The sequence below is a fragment of the Hemiscyllium ocellatum genome, chromosome 28 (assembly GCF_020745735.1).
Source record: "Hemiscyllium ocellatum isolate sHemOce1 chromosome 28, sHemOce1.pat.X.cur, whole genome shotgun sequence".
Lineage (NCBI taxonomy): Eukaryota > Metazoa > Chordata > Chondrichthyes > Orectolobiformes > Hemiscylliidae > Hemiscyllium > Hemiscyllium ocellatum.
Genome location: NC_083428.1, coordinates 35,572,571 through 35,589,128, shown reverse-complemented (window position 1 = coordinate 35,589,128; position 16,558 = coordinate 35,572,571). Strand labels below are relative to the sequence as shown.

Sequence of the window (16,558 nt, the reverse complement as noted above, 5' to 3'; positions counted from 1 at the left end):
TCACACCGCAGAGTAACCACAAGGCTAACTCTCAATATCAGAGGACAGCGCTCTCATAATTGGAGAAATTAGGGACTTTCATTTTGAAATAAGGAGATAGATAGAGGGTTTGATAGAGGTACAACACAATAGGTGCTAAATGGTATGAAGTAAATCCAGAAGCACTATTTCAGTGTAAATTAAGCTCTAAAAAGAGGAGAGGAAAGAACATACTAAAGTCATTTGGTGATCAACAATTTGATGAAGGAAAAACTTATAGATTAGAATACTTAAATAAACACTAACAGCTCCATCCTAATTAAGGCTACAGCAAGTATAAATTTTGGCATAGACTGGTTGGGATAAATGGTCTTTTCCTGTGAACAATTTCCTAAGGAATAACATTTCCCAGAATCCAGAACGCTCCAAGTAGATTGGAAGCTAGCAAATGTAACACCATTATTCAAGGAGGGGGTGGGAAAGGAGGGGGAGAGAAAGACCAGAGAACTCAAGAAGCCAAGAAGAGGAATAAACAGCACATCCTTAAATTGGCAATTTGTGGCAAGTACAGCGAGGAACAATCCAAATTAATGACTCAGATACATTATATTTTGTTTCTTGATCCAAATTTGCTAATGACACAAAGCTAGGCAGGAATGTCAATAGTAAGCACACTAATACATATAGACAGGTTAGATGAGTGGGCACAAGGTGACAGATGGCATATAACGTGGAAAGTGTGAAGTTATTTACTTTACTAGAGGGAGTGGAAACACTTTTTAAAGCAGCATATAAGACATGAAATTTGACATTCAGAGATACTTGGACATGCATTTACAGAATACAAAAAAAGGCATGCAGGTACAGCAAGCAATGAGGAAAGCAAAGGCATATTCAGCTTTTTTTTATATTCTAACTGCAGCTCAATAAAGAGGTCTTGCTATAACTGTATAGGACTCAGACCACATGCAATTTTGATCTCCATATCATAAGTGGCACACTGAATATGCACTAGGTTGATTTTATTGGCTGAGAGGATAGTCCTACAATGAGATACTGAGTAGATTAGGGCATTCTGACTGGAGTTTTGAAGGCTTTCGATAGGGTAGGTACAAAAGAATTTCTGTATCCCTGAGGCTGGGGCATTGAGAACTTGGGTGCTCAGTATATAAAAGGCCAATCATTTAGGATTGAACTGCAGAAACTCCTTCACTGAACTGTTCTTGAGAATCACTGGAGTTCTCTACAAGAAACATATGGATGTATCTTTGAGCTAAGGTACATTAATAGTTTCCCACCAAATAAAGGAAATGGGGAGCAAGCACATTAGCAGAGTCCAAGTCAAGATCAGCAGTGATCATATATGATGTAGTAGTAGGATCAACCAGTTCATTTGGTCTACTCCTGCTCCTATTTCTTCAATTCTGTTCTTACGGGACCCACCAAACATACTTTGGGGGAAGTGATAAAAGACAGTGTGCATCAGGTTCCAATGGCTGCTGATTCCCTCCTGCTGAAGCTTTTGTTAAGTTCTGAGCATTTTGTTTATTTTCATAAGTTTCCACTCACAACAAGACCCCAATCCTGCACCCATATGATTGCTGAGACAACAATCGATCCAGAATAACTTGTGCTTGGTATACAACTTACCAGAAAGCTCAAATCAATCAAACAAAAAGAATTGTGTATACATAACATCCAATCACATTTCTCAAAAGGCTACATGTGCATTTAATTATTTTATGTGAAATTACGTATGCCAGCAAAATTGCAGTAAATTTGTGTATTGGATCCCTGAAATAACGGAGAATAAACAATTAATTTCAGGTAGTATTTGTGGGATAGAAACTGCCTAATTTGCAAGTTAGACAAGAATTGCTTTTGTTAAGACTGGTCAGCCGAAGGTTTGCAACTCCAATAATACAGCACTATCGTAGTCTTGACCATGAGTAGAAGAGCTAAAACATTTTAAATATGCACTAATTTTGCACACTAATCATTACGAACATTTTATCTAATATCTTTAAAGTATTTCTCAGCAGGGCCATGACAATAATAGGCCTGAAGACTTGTGCTCCAGAACTTGCCACATCCCAAGCCAAGTCTTTCCAATACAGCTACAATACTGGCATCTACCTGATAATGTGGAAAATTGCCCAGGCTTGTCCTGTACTTAAAAAGCAGGACATATCAGTAAAGTGATGGAAGGTTTCATCAGTAGTGCTATCAAGCAGTACCTGCTTAGCAATAACTTGCTCAGTGACACCATTTGGGTTCTGCCAGGGCTATTTGACTCCTGACCTCATTACAACCTTGGTTCAAACATGGACAGAAGAGCTGGATTCCAGAGGTCAGAGTAATAGGCCTTGACATCAAGACTGCATTTGACCAAGTGCGACATCAAGGAGCCAAAGCAAAGCAGAAATCAATGGGAATCAGGGTGGAAAATCTCTGCTGGTTGGAGTCATATACCTAGCACACAGGAAGATGGTTGTAGTTGTTGAAGGTCAGTCATCACAGTTCGAGGACATCTCGATAGAGTTCCTCAGAGTAGTGTCCTAGACCCAACCATCTGCAACTGCTTCACCATTGACCTTCCCTCCATCATTAGACCTGAAATTGTGATGCTTGTCAATATTTGCACAAAGTTCATCATCATTCATGACTCCTCAAATACTGAAGCTGTCCATGTCTAAATGCAGCAAATTCTGGACAATGCACAAGCTTGGGCTGACAAAAGGCAAGTAACATGCGCACCACACAAATGCCAGGCAATGACCATCGCCAATAAGAGACAATCTAACTACTGCCCCTTGATATTCAATGGTGTTACTATCACTGAATCCACCACTAGCAACCTCCTGGGGTTTACCCCAGACCAGAAACTCAACGGGACTCTCCATATAAATATAATGGCTAGAAAAGCAGGTCAGAGGAAATTTAGATTAGATTTTAGATTAAATTCCCTACAGTATGGAAACAGGCCATTCAGCCCAACAGGTCCACACTGACACTCCAAAGAGTAACCCAACCAGACCCATTTCCCTCCTCTTCATTTACCCCTTGTGGTGAGTAAATTGACTCCACAAAGCCATTTTCAAGGCACAAGCTAGGAATGTGATGGAATACTTCCCACTTGCCTGGTCAGGTGCAGCTCTACAATACTTAAGAAGTTTGACACCATCCAGGACAAAGCAACTGATTTGATTGCCAACAATTCCACAAGCATCAACTCCCTGCACCATCTACATGATCCACTGCAGAAATTCACCAACTATCCTTAGACAGTATCTTCCAAAACCATGACCACTTCCATCTGGAAGGACAAGGGCAGCAGATACATGGAAACACCACTACTTGCAAGTTGCCCTTCAAGCCACTCGCCACCTTGACTTGGAAATATATCACCATTTATTCTCTGTTGCTGGGTCAAATTCCTTTAATTCCTCCATAAGGGCATTGTGTAACAACCTACAGAACAAGAACTGCAATAGTTCGCGAAAGCAGCTCATCACCTTCTTCTCAAGGGCAACTAGGCATGGGCAATAAATGTTGGCAAGCCAGCGATGCCCATGTCCCAAGAGTGAACAACAAGCAAAAGAAAACAAACACTGAGCTGCTAGATCCAAATAAGTTGTTTCTGGAATGGACATGTCTCACTATAGTATTTCTGATCTGTTAACAGAAACTGACTGCAGTTAAAAAGGTATGAGCAATCTATGTATAACACTTCTATTCTTAGGTCAAGCATCACTGCAGCAACTTGCTCAGTGTGGCTTTACTAATAATACACATGAACTTTATTTACAAATATATATTCACAAATAAAGCTGATTTATCTTGGTATTTACAGCACAAAATAGGTCTTTTGGCTCAAAGGATACCTGCAAGCATTTTATCAACACTTTTTTAACATTTTTAAAATGGATTATGACAAGCAAGGGGAAAATGCTGCAATGTTGCAACTTAATCATAATGAGGCTACCAAATTAATTTGCAGGAGATTATTCTTCTCACCGGAATGCAAATATTTGTCAGCCTGAGCTTATCTACTGCAGTTTTAAGAGGACTACCTAAAAAAAACACAATTGGGACTTCAATAAAACAAAATCAGATGGAATCTGCTTTGTCCTTCTAATTTTCTATTCCTACTGTTCGGAATGTGAAACGTGGTCTAGAATATAGCTGCATAGATCAACATGCCACCCTACCCACATCACCATCTCTCCCAGCTGCTTTGTGCTGGGCTGAGTATCTACTGGGTCATTCAAGAATGCCCAAGCAGGAGTTTGAGGCTGTTCTGACCAGATTTGTTTTTCAGTCATGATTACTGGGTCGGAGTTTGAACTCTGGCTATATTAATGCTTTATTCAGGGCCAGCAAATGTTAACAAACAACACTGTTCACTTACATAAAAACAAAAATGCAGGAGAAACTCAGTGATAGGGTTAAGGTTATGCACTCTTTGTGCATATTTCAGGTTGAGATAGATGGATTCTGCATCAGTACAGGAATCTAGGCAAATGGAGAAAACACAGAAAAGTAGACATAAGGAGTCTAAGTAAACATCAGCTACGCTCTGACTGAATAGTGCAGGAAGCTTGAGGAACAGAACAGCCTCCTCCTGTTCAGATTTCTTACGGTCATAAGGTCTGGCAGAAACTGCAGAAAGAGAAACAGAGTTAATATTTCGGGTCCAGCATAACTCCTCAGAAAATTCAGAAGTGTCAGTTCTGATGAGTCATACTGGACTCAAGATATTAACTCTCTCTCTACTGATGCTGCCAGGTCTGTTGAGTTTCTTCTGCACTTTCTGTTTTTATTTCAGATTTTGAGCATCATAGTATTTTGCTTACATTTTCACAAAGTTTTTTTAAAAAATAAATTTGAAATTCACCCACATTGATTTGGTTTCTAAGACAATGAAATTTCCTGTTGTATAAATGAGGAAAACAGAAATTTTCAGTATGCTGTTATGAATTTGGTTTCCCATGTTAATTAAAATTACATAGAACACAATCAACATTTATGCTTTTGATCTAATCTTCCCATGGTCAGAACACAATGGTACAAATAATTGTTAAAAAGTGAACCTCATAAGCTTGGTCGATGTACCTTCATAACAAACTGCTAATTAAATTTAGTAATAGTGATCGAGAATATGCTCATGATTAGAGTAGTGCTGGAAAAGCACAGCAGCTCAGGCAGCATCTGAGGAGCAGGGAAATCGACGCGTTGGCCAAAAGCCCTTCACAAGGAATGAAGGGCTTTTGCCTGAAATGTCAATTTTCCTGCTCCTCAGATGCTGCCTGACCTGCTGTGCTTTTCCAGCACCACTCTAATCTTGACTCTGATCGTCAGCATCTGCAGTACCCACTTCTGCCAGATTGAGAATATGCTGTCCAACTGTAGTCTCAGGTACATAACATCACTTCTTACTTCCCATTATAAGGCATTTACACTGCTGTGGTATATTATAGCACTGCACAGTATTTAGCAAATCTGAATAGTCCCTTTCCATCAGATTTAACTTTTCCCCTCAATTATATCAGCGATAACGGTGTAAGGTTCATGGTTATTAACTGCTCTTCCCATATCAAGTAGAAATACTTTGTCCACAAGCTTTAAAAGCTAGTATGATTGGTTATTCCTTCATAAATGGCTTCACAACCATCTGTCATTCATGCGTCTGCATGAATCATTGAATACTGGCCACTTGCTGGAACTGATTTTCCACTTTCTAACGTACTGTCACCAAGAGCCAAATATAATACCTGAAACTCCAAGTTTAGATCAGACAGTGTGAAAATTGAAGAGTGTGGGACCCATTGTTGAACAGTTCACTAACTGACTAGTCACTGCCAACTGAGTTAACAAATAAACTTAAGGACGCTGCTGAATAGCACTGCCAAGAAACTGGCATTGAATTCTTGATGTTACAAAGGAAAAATTTGGGAAGGGTGTGAAAGTTAAACCAAATTACATTAAGTGCAACTTTGGCTGTGAGGCCTTTCCATACTTTGCTATCGTGCTTTTAAAGCAAACTCATGTTTAAGTCTGTATCTTAACCAGCATTTTTTCATGCTTTCTCCAACATAGAAAACCTAGCTTAAGGCCCAGTACATGAAATTCATTATATAGTATAACTGCGATAATGAAGATGTGGTTAACAGAAAGACAGGATTGGCAGTTCAATATTTCAGGTAGAGGCAAGACTGGGAAGGTGTAAAAAAAGGTGGTGACGTTGCAATATTGATCAAGGAGTCAATCACTGCACTAAAGAAGAATGACATCTTCTGAAGTTCCTCAACTGAGGTCATATGAATAGAACTTAAAAACAAAAGAAAAACACATTGTTAGGAGTGTACTACACACCACCAAACACTTGGAGTGATGGAAGAGTAGACATGTTGGTAAATTTCAGAGAAGTGTAAAAATAACCCGGTAACAATAGTAAGAGATTTCAACTTCCCCCTTTTTAACTGGGCAGACAAAGGCTTGGAGCGGGTGGAATTATTAAAATGTATCCAGGACAGTTTTGTTAATGATCATGAAAGAAATTCTTCATGACAAGGGGCAGTGCTGAACCTAATTATAGGGAACAAACCAGGCAAGTGGTAGAAGGGTTAGTGGAAAGCATTTTAGTGATCGTGTCCATAACTCAGTAAGGATTAAGGTAATCATGGAAGGGAAAAAGACAGATCAGAAATAAAGGTTCTGAATTGGGGGAAGGCTAATTTTAATATAATACAGAATCTGGCCAAAGTGGTTTAGGAGAACTTCATTTAGGAAAATCTATATCACAGCAGAAGTCTTTCAGAAAGGAAATAGAGAGTTTGCAAGGCTGTTATGTTCCCATTAAAGTAAAGGGTGGGACCATTAAGTCCACAGAACTAAATGTCAAGGGATGGAGAGGACTGGATAACACAAAAAAGGGATGCTTATACGTGTTTTGTCTGCTTGTTTGGGTTTGTTGCTGTTGAAAATGGCTGCCAGATTACTCAAATCCTTTATCATCATGGTGGCCCACAAACCCACCTACACACTAAAACAGCAGCTAATGAACTTGAAAGACCCTATACAAACAACTTATGTCATTTACAAAATACTGTGCAAGAACTGTAACAAATACTACATTGGATGAACAGACAAAAAACTAGCCACCAGGATACATGAATATCAACTGGCCACAAAATGACATGACCCTCTCTCACTAGTATCCTTACATACAGATAAGGAAGGACACCACTTCGACTGGGACAACACATCCATCCTAGGACGAGTCAAACAGACATAGGCACGAGAATTCCTAGAAGCACGGCATTCCAACCAGAATTTGATCAACAAACACATCGAGTTAGACCCTCATCTACTACGCCCACCCCGAGAAAAGAACAGGAAATGACATCGCCAATCCAAAGAAACCCAAACATATAAATAGAAAACAGTAACCTTTAGCAGTGCTTCGCTCGGAGCAAATCTATATGCAGATCTTTGAAAGTTAAGAAGGCATATGGGATATCTGCCTTTATCAGGCGAAGCATTGAATACAAGACCATCGAGGTTATGATGAAACTGTATGAGATGTTACTGAGGTCACAACTAGAGTACTGTGTATACTTTTGGTTGCCATACTATAGTAAGTACGTGTGTGCACAAGACAGGGTGCAAGGGAGATTCATCAGAATGTTGCTGAGGCTGGACTGTTTTCATTAAGAGGAGACTAGATAGACTGGGGTTATTATTCTTAGAACTGAGAAGGCTGAAAGGGGATGTTACAGAGATGGACAAAATTGAGAGACATACAAAGGGAAGATAGGAAGAAGCTTTTTCCTCTTAAGGATCAATAAACAGGAGGCATAGAGTTAAAATGAAGGACAAAATGTTTAGAGGGGATTTTACCAAGATTTTTTTCACCCAGAAGATGGTGAATCTCTGAACTCCCTGCCTGAACTATTATACTATTTAAGAAGTATTCAGATGAACATTTGAAATACAACAGCATACAAGGCTACGTGCCAAGTGCTGAACAGAAGGACTAGAGTAGAAAGGTATTTGGTCACTGATGTGGACCTTTCGGCCCAAGGGTCTTTCTCCATGCTGAAAAATTCTATGACTCAATGAAAACATTTTTCAGCTGCAGTCATATATTCAAACCACTGTATATTGCGTGCGTGTGCATGACTCACCAGCTCCAACATCTGCAACAAATTAAATTAGGTTGATGGCATGTTTCTTAAGAAATACGATTCGATCAAACACATTCAGCATTTTTGCAAACTAGCAGTAGTTGCACGACAGCATGGAGAAATAAAGAAATTAAACAGTAATTAAAAAGTCAGCAGAGGGCATACACAGAGAATGTGAGATAACAAGATTAAAAGCAGGTTAAAGAATGCTAAGAGATGGCATGGGGGTGGGGAGAGAATCAAGCCAACAGCAAAATGTAGAGTGAAATATTTTACATGGATATCAGAAAAGAAAGAGAATCACTAAAACCAAGTCTGAGCTTGAAAGAAGAGAACTGGCAATTTGCAAAAAAGCAAAAATTTTCGGTCAGTACTTCGGTTTAAAAAAGAGCTGGACCTGAAATTAAGAAAAGAGAATTCAGTAATTTTTTTTATGAAGTTACATAGGCTGAAGAAAGATCAAGTTCAATCACCCCAAGGGATAAATTCTAAGGTAATGAAGTTGAGACAGGAAATTGCTGAGGCCCTTGAAATATTTCAGGGCTCTACTGAATGTGGATGGTCCCACAGGATTGGAGACAGGCCAGTATAGTACCTCTTAATAATAAAAAAGAGAACTAACTTCGGTAATTACAAGTTAGCTGAGATTAACATCCAAGGTAAAGAAAATGTTGTCTTTAATTAAGGCTAAAATTACCATGTATTTTTGGAAACTATGGTTAGAAGTAGCCCAGCCCAAAGGGACAAGTGGGCTTTTTTTTGTGGAGATAACAAGTATGATCAACTGGAAATGCAGGGGAATGAGCATGCATTTTAAGAAACACAAAATTATGAGGGAAGATCAAGCACGTGAACCTAGCAGGCAACTTGAAAAACCAGAATTAAGAATTATTTGTAATACAGGAAGCAGAAAGAGATTGTAAACAGAAGGCTTGAAAATCTTTGGCAGTAATCATGCCTCAGAGTTCATTTGTTGATATCTTCTATTCAATGTCATCATGATTCCCATGGGAAAGTATGAACCATAATAATCAAATTTACAGAATGATCTCCAAATGAAAAGGTTATTGCTAAATTACACTTTTAGTAGTTTTAATTTCAATGCAAACAGGAGCCAACACAAATTATCCATGAATTAACACACACACCAGGAAATGACTATTTCCAGTGAAAGAGAATCTAACCACTACAATTTGACATTCAATGGCGTTACCATCACTGAAGTCTCCATGATCAAAATTCTGGGGGCTTACAATTGACCAAAAACTCAACTGGACCCACCACAAACACAGTGGTAACAAACATAGATCAGAGGCTATGAATATTGCAACAAGTAATGTAGCTCCTGACTCCCCAAAGCATGTCCACCATCTACAAGGCACAAGTTAGGAGTGTGACAGAATGCTCCCCACTTGCCTAGATAGGTGCAGCACCAACAACACTCAAGAAATTGATCATCATTCAGGACAAAGCAGTCCACTTGATCGGCAACACATCTACAATCATTCAGTTTCTCCACCACCGGCACTCAATAGCAGCAGTGTGTACTATCAACAAGATGCACTGCAAAAATTCAACAAATACCCTGAGACAGTACCTTCCAAACCTACACCCACTTCCATCTAAAAGGACAAGGGCAATAGATACTTGGGAACACCACCACCGCCAATTTGCCCTCTGGGCCAATGACCATCCTATCTTGGAAATATATCATCATTCCTTCACTGTCACTGGGTCAAAATCCTGGAATTCCCTTCTTAAGGGCATCAAAGGTGAACCTACAGATCGTGGATTCCTCCTTCTTGAAGGCATTTAGGGACAGGCAATAAATACTGGTCAGCCAGCAACACCCACATCCCATGAGTAGATAATTTAAAAAATAGACAAATGATATATAAAATAAAAAGGTAAATTTCAATAAAGCTATGCCTTAGGAAAACTCAATATTCCCTGCACTACATAGCTTAAGAATTCCTTAATCACAGATGGAAGGTCGGGATTCCTATCCAATAATAACTTTCACTTATAAGTTGCAGAGGTATGCTGAACACACTTTTATATACCCTCTTTTTTTTTTCTGGATCATGGCAGTTCCAATGGTGCAGCTTTCTAGTGTTCCTTTTCACTGACTAGCCATTAACACTTTCATCATAGTTTAATGACTTCCGGGAAATAAAATACAACCCATTTCAGATTATTCACATAGCTTTCCAGGTTTTAGACTATTTTGAGCCAGCCTGCACAGTACCTCCAAGATCCCCCATTTCTTTTTTGCCAAACAGATAAACTGATGTCTTCCTGAATGTTTCTTTTACTCACAAAAATTGTGCCTTCTCTCTGTCTCTGCTGTTTGTGCCCATCTGTGTGTGTGACAAGTTTTACACTCTAACTTCTCTACATGTAGCTCTCTCATGTGTCCACCAGCCAAACACCTTCTGGTCATAATCGTCTTCCTGATGGTGTTAATTCTAAGTCAGGGGTCAACAAATAATAACAAAACACCATTTCATTATTTTCGAGAAAAATAAGATTGAACTTGTTACAATTGACGTAAACTCTAGAAAGGAAGTTATTTTTATGTCTGGTTACAGACATTTTAAAATAACTTTTCTTCATTATACTACGCTCGGGTCATAGATCATCATGTGTATATGAATAATTTGGCTGCACACCTATATGCAATAGGGTTCAAACTTGCAGGTATTATCAAAATAGAGAACACAGTTAACATTCGAGAGTACTGAAGGAAGCCACAAAACGATACTGATGAGATAGTTCACATTAGTAAAATTGAGGGGAAACATTTTAATTAAATGTAAAACAATACTTATAGTTTGAATGAAAGTATGTGCAGTGATGTGAAAGCTCAAAGTTATTTTGGTGTGCAGGCTCACTCAGTATCAATGACAAATTTCCAAAAAAAAAACACAAAATACCGCAGATGTTGGAACTCTAAAATTAAAATAAGGTTCTGGAAAAACTCAATAGATCTGGCAGCATCAGTGGAGAGAAAAAAAAAAGAGTTAACATAACTTCTTTGGAAGCGGAGTCATACCAGATTTGAAACTTTCTCCATTGATGCTGCCAAAACTGCTCAGTTTCGCCAGCACTTTTTTAAAGTTGTGGACAGAACCTCAAACTGAAAGCTGTACAAAAGATACAATGGAACTTGAATTTATATCAGAGTATAAAATTCACATGAAGAGCTGATACAAAATCCAATTCAAGCTAAGGTGCAGAGCATTAGATTCCATATTTAGGAAACTGAGGTTTGGGTAAAGCATAACTCAGATTCACCAGCATTCTGAGTGATAAGATGAAATACTAATTTAAAAAACGGTAAAATTGGGCTTTTTTGTTAGATAAATGCTATTTTACGAAGTTTTGTAATTGAAGTTTTGATATGGGATAGGGTATACAGAAGTTATTTCCACTAATCATGTGGCCTTGAACAAAAGATTATAAGGTTAGGAGAAATGTATTCATAGAGAAAGATATGAAGTTATTGGTTGAGGCAGAAACTGCACACCAGCATTCAAAATTAGCTGGAATGCTGAAGGAACAGATGAACAGAGGATCAGAAGAAGGCCATTCAGCCAATCAAGCCTGTCACCATGTAATGAGGTCATAGCTGATCTGTGGCTTAATTCATATAGCTATCTTTGGCCCATTTCCCTCAACATTTTTGCTTATATAAGACATAGGAAAATGCATAAAACAACATAAAAACTGATGGCTAAAAGTCATAGGGAGTGATTGTTTGCCTGGAGGGTGAAAGGCAACATGCACTGATTGCTTGAGACAAATGGTTGGTTTAGTGGAGTGACTTGTATCCACTCTGAAAGCAACATTCAGAGACTTTAGATTACGTTGCTTTGAAACTCATTCTGAGAAACCAATGTTAATGCTTGTGCTTTTTAACAAATTCCCCATTTTGCTTGCATCATTTTATGAGTTATTTTTCAGGCTTGCTCAGTCTCCCAATATTCTAAGGCAGGTTTGATATGTTTTCCACAACGTTAATCAATTCTTCTGTGTTTAAATAAGTTACTCAATTCTCCTTAATTATTTGCAAAGGGTACAACTTCTGGATTTTAAATGCAAACAAACTTGAGGAAAAACGGACAATGCAATGAATCTGTCAAAAGTTAAAACATTTTAAATCCTTCTTTATGAGTGGGATAGTTTGTGGCTTTCATAACTCAATTATAACTTGCTAAAAGAATTAGGTACATGAAATATACAATTTATGGTTCGAATGCTTATGTCATTTTAATGGTGGTGAATTACCTCTGTCTAGGTGCACTGCTTAATCATTGTTAACGTGAAGTTCACCAAAACAGCTAATAACAAAGCCTCAAGGAAGAAGCAGAACTAACCTTTTGGCTTTTTTGGCTTACCAATGGTGAATCTGTTTGATATGTTACTTCAGCTAGAAAATTTGATGATGTTGTTGATTAAAGCTCCATACCAGACAGAAAAAAAAACATATGGGAGGCTCTTCTTGGTTCAAACAGTCCTGTTTTAGAATAATACTGAATGCTTGAGGATAACCAAGGATCCTAACTTCCTATAACATTTTTCTTTCAAGCATGTTGCAAGTTCAAGAATGATTGATTTCTATGCTTTTGTTCTTTGAAATAGTGAGTGAATTAACAAAAGTTCTGCAACTTGCAGTGGATGCTCTTATTTCTCTTTAACTTCACTTAATAAATCTGACTCTGTTTTTAGCCTAAGATATGGTTGATCAGGTATTATTTACTCATCATTGTGAGGGGATAGGAATTTCTAATGGAAATCTTTAAGTACCTGCTGCATGTAATTCAACAATAAAGTGACTAACTGCCATCCTGTGGCTTGCTACCAGACTACTTCATGCAAGCAGTTAATTTTGGCTCAAAGAAAACGAGGTTCTGCCTGTAAAAGTGGTCTATCACTATCAGCGTTTAGCTCCATATTCTTGTTGGTTTTCTTCTGAAGGTATTGGATTCCAGCTGAAATACCATTTCAGAGAATCTTGCTCAATTAATCACTTCTTTGTACATCTACAGAGTGAGCTTTGATAGACCACTTGGTTATCACAGCCAAGTCCAATCTTGATTTGGATGCATGCACACAGTTCCCAGTAGGAATGGATGGATAGCAGGAGGACAGGGAGTCTCTTTCCTAGCTTAGCAACACCAAAGTCAGTTAAGAACATGAAAATTTGCTTGAGCTGACAGCTTTTAGCTTGAGATACATCTACAAGCAGATTGAGTTTCTGGCTGTATCCCTTAATAAAGATACACTTTAACCACTAAGTGGCTCTGAAGAACAGCCAACATCACCTCCATATTTTTAAAATCATAAATCTGCTATCAATTTACCTGTGCTTTTGGTGCTATTAGTATGATCTCAAATGAATGAGGAAAATCTCAAAACTCCAAATGTATCTACAATCTGATGTTTTTGGATCCCAAGAGTTTGTCAGATACAGCAGAAAACAGTGTCTCACTCCACTTGTTCATTTTCTACAAGCTGCAAACCTGAAGGATCCCTTTCTCTGCATTTATCAATATTAAAAAGCTTTTCCTCACAAAAGCACTCTTTCAATCAGGATTTAATGTAGAGGAAGGAAGGAAGGGAGAGGGACACCAGAAAAACAAACATTGGAGGAGGGCAAGAAAGAAATTGAAATGAGGTCATTGTATTTTTAATTGCATCCATTTGGAACTATGGATGTTACCTGTGAAAAGCTGGCACGTGGCACTTTCACAAAGGGACACCAGGATGTGCTTCATGTTACACAAAATAAGGCAGAAATTTCCTCAAATTTCAAAGATCTGGAGCAACTTCCTTTGAGCAGCTGTCCTTTTATCCCCCGTTTCTAAAATAATCTTTCCCGGCTGACAATCCTATCACCTAATGAAAAGTTTGCAATGAACCAGGCTTTTAGAAAGATCTGTTTCCAAGGAAATTGATTCCAAACAACAGCAGGCATTCTGAGAATCTCGCAGAAAGTATAGCAACATTAAGAAACAGAAATGGACTCTCTCCGAAGTCAAAGAATACCACATTGTGTTCAAAATTCAACATATTGGTCTCATATTAATGGACACAAATTAAAATAACAAAATAATCCTGAAGTGAAGTTTAATTAATAAACAACTTCAAATTCAGTATTCATTTATGCTTCTTTAACATTGCATTTGATAAGATTATAGGGCCATCATTTTTCAAGACACAGACCTCAGAATCCTCTGTCGACCCCCTCCTGTTACAGAGTTACAAAAGCTGACAATTGGAAAGATGCTTTTTTTTTCCCTGAGGTTCCAACTGTCACAAAAAACTGAAATGGTGGGAACTTATGGTCCAATGTCACTAAAATGCAGAAGTTGTTTTAATGATCATTGTAAATAAATCTAGGTATTTAGCAGCACTGAACTCCATGTGTTCGCACTCAAGTATGACTCCTAACATAAAGCATCTTGTTATAATTGTAGTGAACATGCTTCACCATTTCTACACATCCTAGAAGTTATAACCTGTAAATAGTATCTATATTTACAAGAAACATTTTCTTGGTAGCAACGTGCTCTGGCACATCCTGAGAGCATGAAATATGTGACTTAAATCCAAATGTTTCTTCTATAAATGACAACTTTTGGCACGGGTAGTAGCATATTCCTGAAAAGATCACTTAAAAGGAACTTCTGTATTCTCAAATTGCAACAGCATCATGCCACTTTACTTCACACATATTATAAGCCAATCTTAACCTTGTACTATCCATTTTACTCTGATGGAAGTTATCTGTAATGACTTAGCAATTTTTATCTTACTTTACATTACACAGGTACAACTTTACATTATTTCAAATATACGACATTTACAGTGTGATATTTAAAGGTCCACATCGCTCAAGTTGACAAACATTAGCTGGTATCTTAATTCAAACCAGGCAGGTGGGGAAAATCTGTCTGCACCTTATTGTTTCAATAACTCAAAATAAAATCTCGCATTTACGTTAAGATACCCAATCTCATTGAATAGCTGGATAAAGTTGGACATATTTGTTGTCTTCTTACCTCTCCTTTAGCTTATCAGACAGTTCCTCCAGAATTTGCACAGCCTGTTTGTGATAGTCGAGTTGTGCTTCCACGAGGGCTGACATTTGAGTCACTTGCTCGATCTGGAAGAAAATTATCCATGTTTGGTTTAAGCTAGTTTAAAGTGATTGAAATTATTTTCACTCAATTACAGTGACTTAATCTCTCATCTTAAGATGCCCTCCTGTCCAATAGCTATTTATAGAAATAAAAGTGATTCATGCCTAAACACTTTTACATTGATCAATTCTGAAATCTCTCCCCAGAATTGGCTCAGGTTCAACAAACAAGAAAAAAAATAGCAAGGACACTTTTACCCTGAGGCCAATTAAATATTTTCGTGAAACTGTGTAAGTTTGCTCCATCTGAAGATATGAAAAATAAAAGGTATGGGTCACCTCCACTTTATCCCAATGCAAACTTATAGCTGTCCAGAGAGTACTGAGGAAATACAGCAGTTAAGGATTGCACTACTTTGTGAGAGGGGTTAAAATGAGATCCAGACTGTCCATTAAAGCTGACATTATTTGAAGAAGTTTGCTCTCCTGACTAACATTCATCAATATTATCAAAATTGCAGACTATTGAGTCATCCCATTGGGATGTTAGTGCCGAACCATGATCATTATGTTTTAAAAGACAACTGACAATGAAGTCCAAAACTGGAGCAATGCGTCATATATTGTGCGGTGTAAATGATATATGATTTCACACAAATTGAAATTAGTTTCTATATTATTGAAATTATTTGCTTCTCTATGTGACATCAAGAAAGTATGAATTCGTCTATTGAATGAAATATGAAGTAGAAATATCAGAGAAGGCAGGAAATAGCAGAAAGAAATATTTCGTAACATGATATTTGGTGATTACTTGGGTATTTTTCAGTATCAACAGGACAATTTCTTTTTTTGGGTGTGACACGTCTTGACTTTTAAATTATGACTTGGCTGAAGCCAGAGATGAAGCAATCTGCAGAATTAGAACATTCCAAATCAGGGGAAAATCAAACATTTATTATGCCCTGACCAACGCCACAAGCTTAGAAAGCTTTTCAATAGAACTGTGGGAATTGTTGTTCAGCAGAGCCAAAAGAAGGTTTTATGTTGTTACAATAATAAAGTTGATTCATCATATATCTGATCAAATCTTCAATGAGAGCTCAGTAAATATTCTCAGCACACTCACTAAAAGCTTTGACTAGTTACTGTCATTGCCTATACACAATTATTACCCTCAGTGAATGGTTCTATAAAGCAATACAATTTCCCGTTAAGCAAGAGTATAATCCTTGTAGGATAA

At 37.8% G+C, this 16,558-nt stretch overlaps 1 protein-coding gene across 1 annotated transcript in view; it reads right to left on the bottom strand.

Moving 5' to 3' along the window:
• Positions 1-16,558, bottom strand: part of LOC132828956 (endophilin-A2-like) — a 128,523-nt gene that overhangs the window by 10,786 nt on the left and 101,179 nt on the right. Inside the window, exon 7 of the mRNA XM_060846181.1 lies at positions 15,236-15,339. Within this exon, the coding sequence (XP_060702164.1) occupies positions 15,236-15,339 (104 nt within the window). The remainder of the gene's footprint in view (positions 1-15,235; positions 15,340-16,558) is intronic.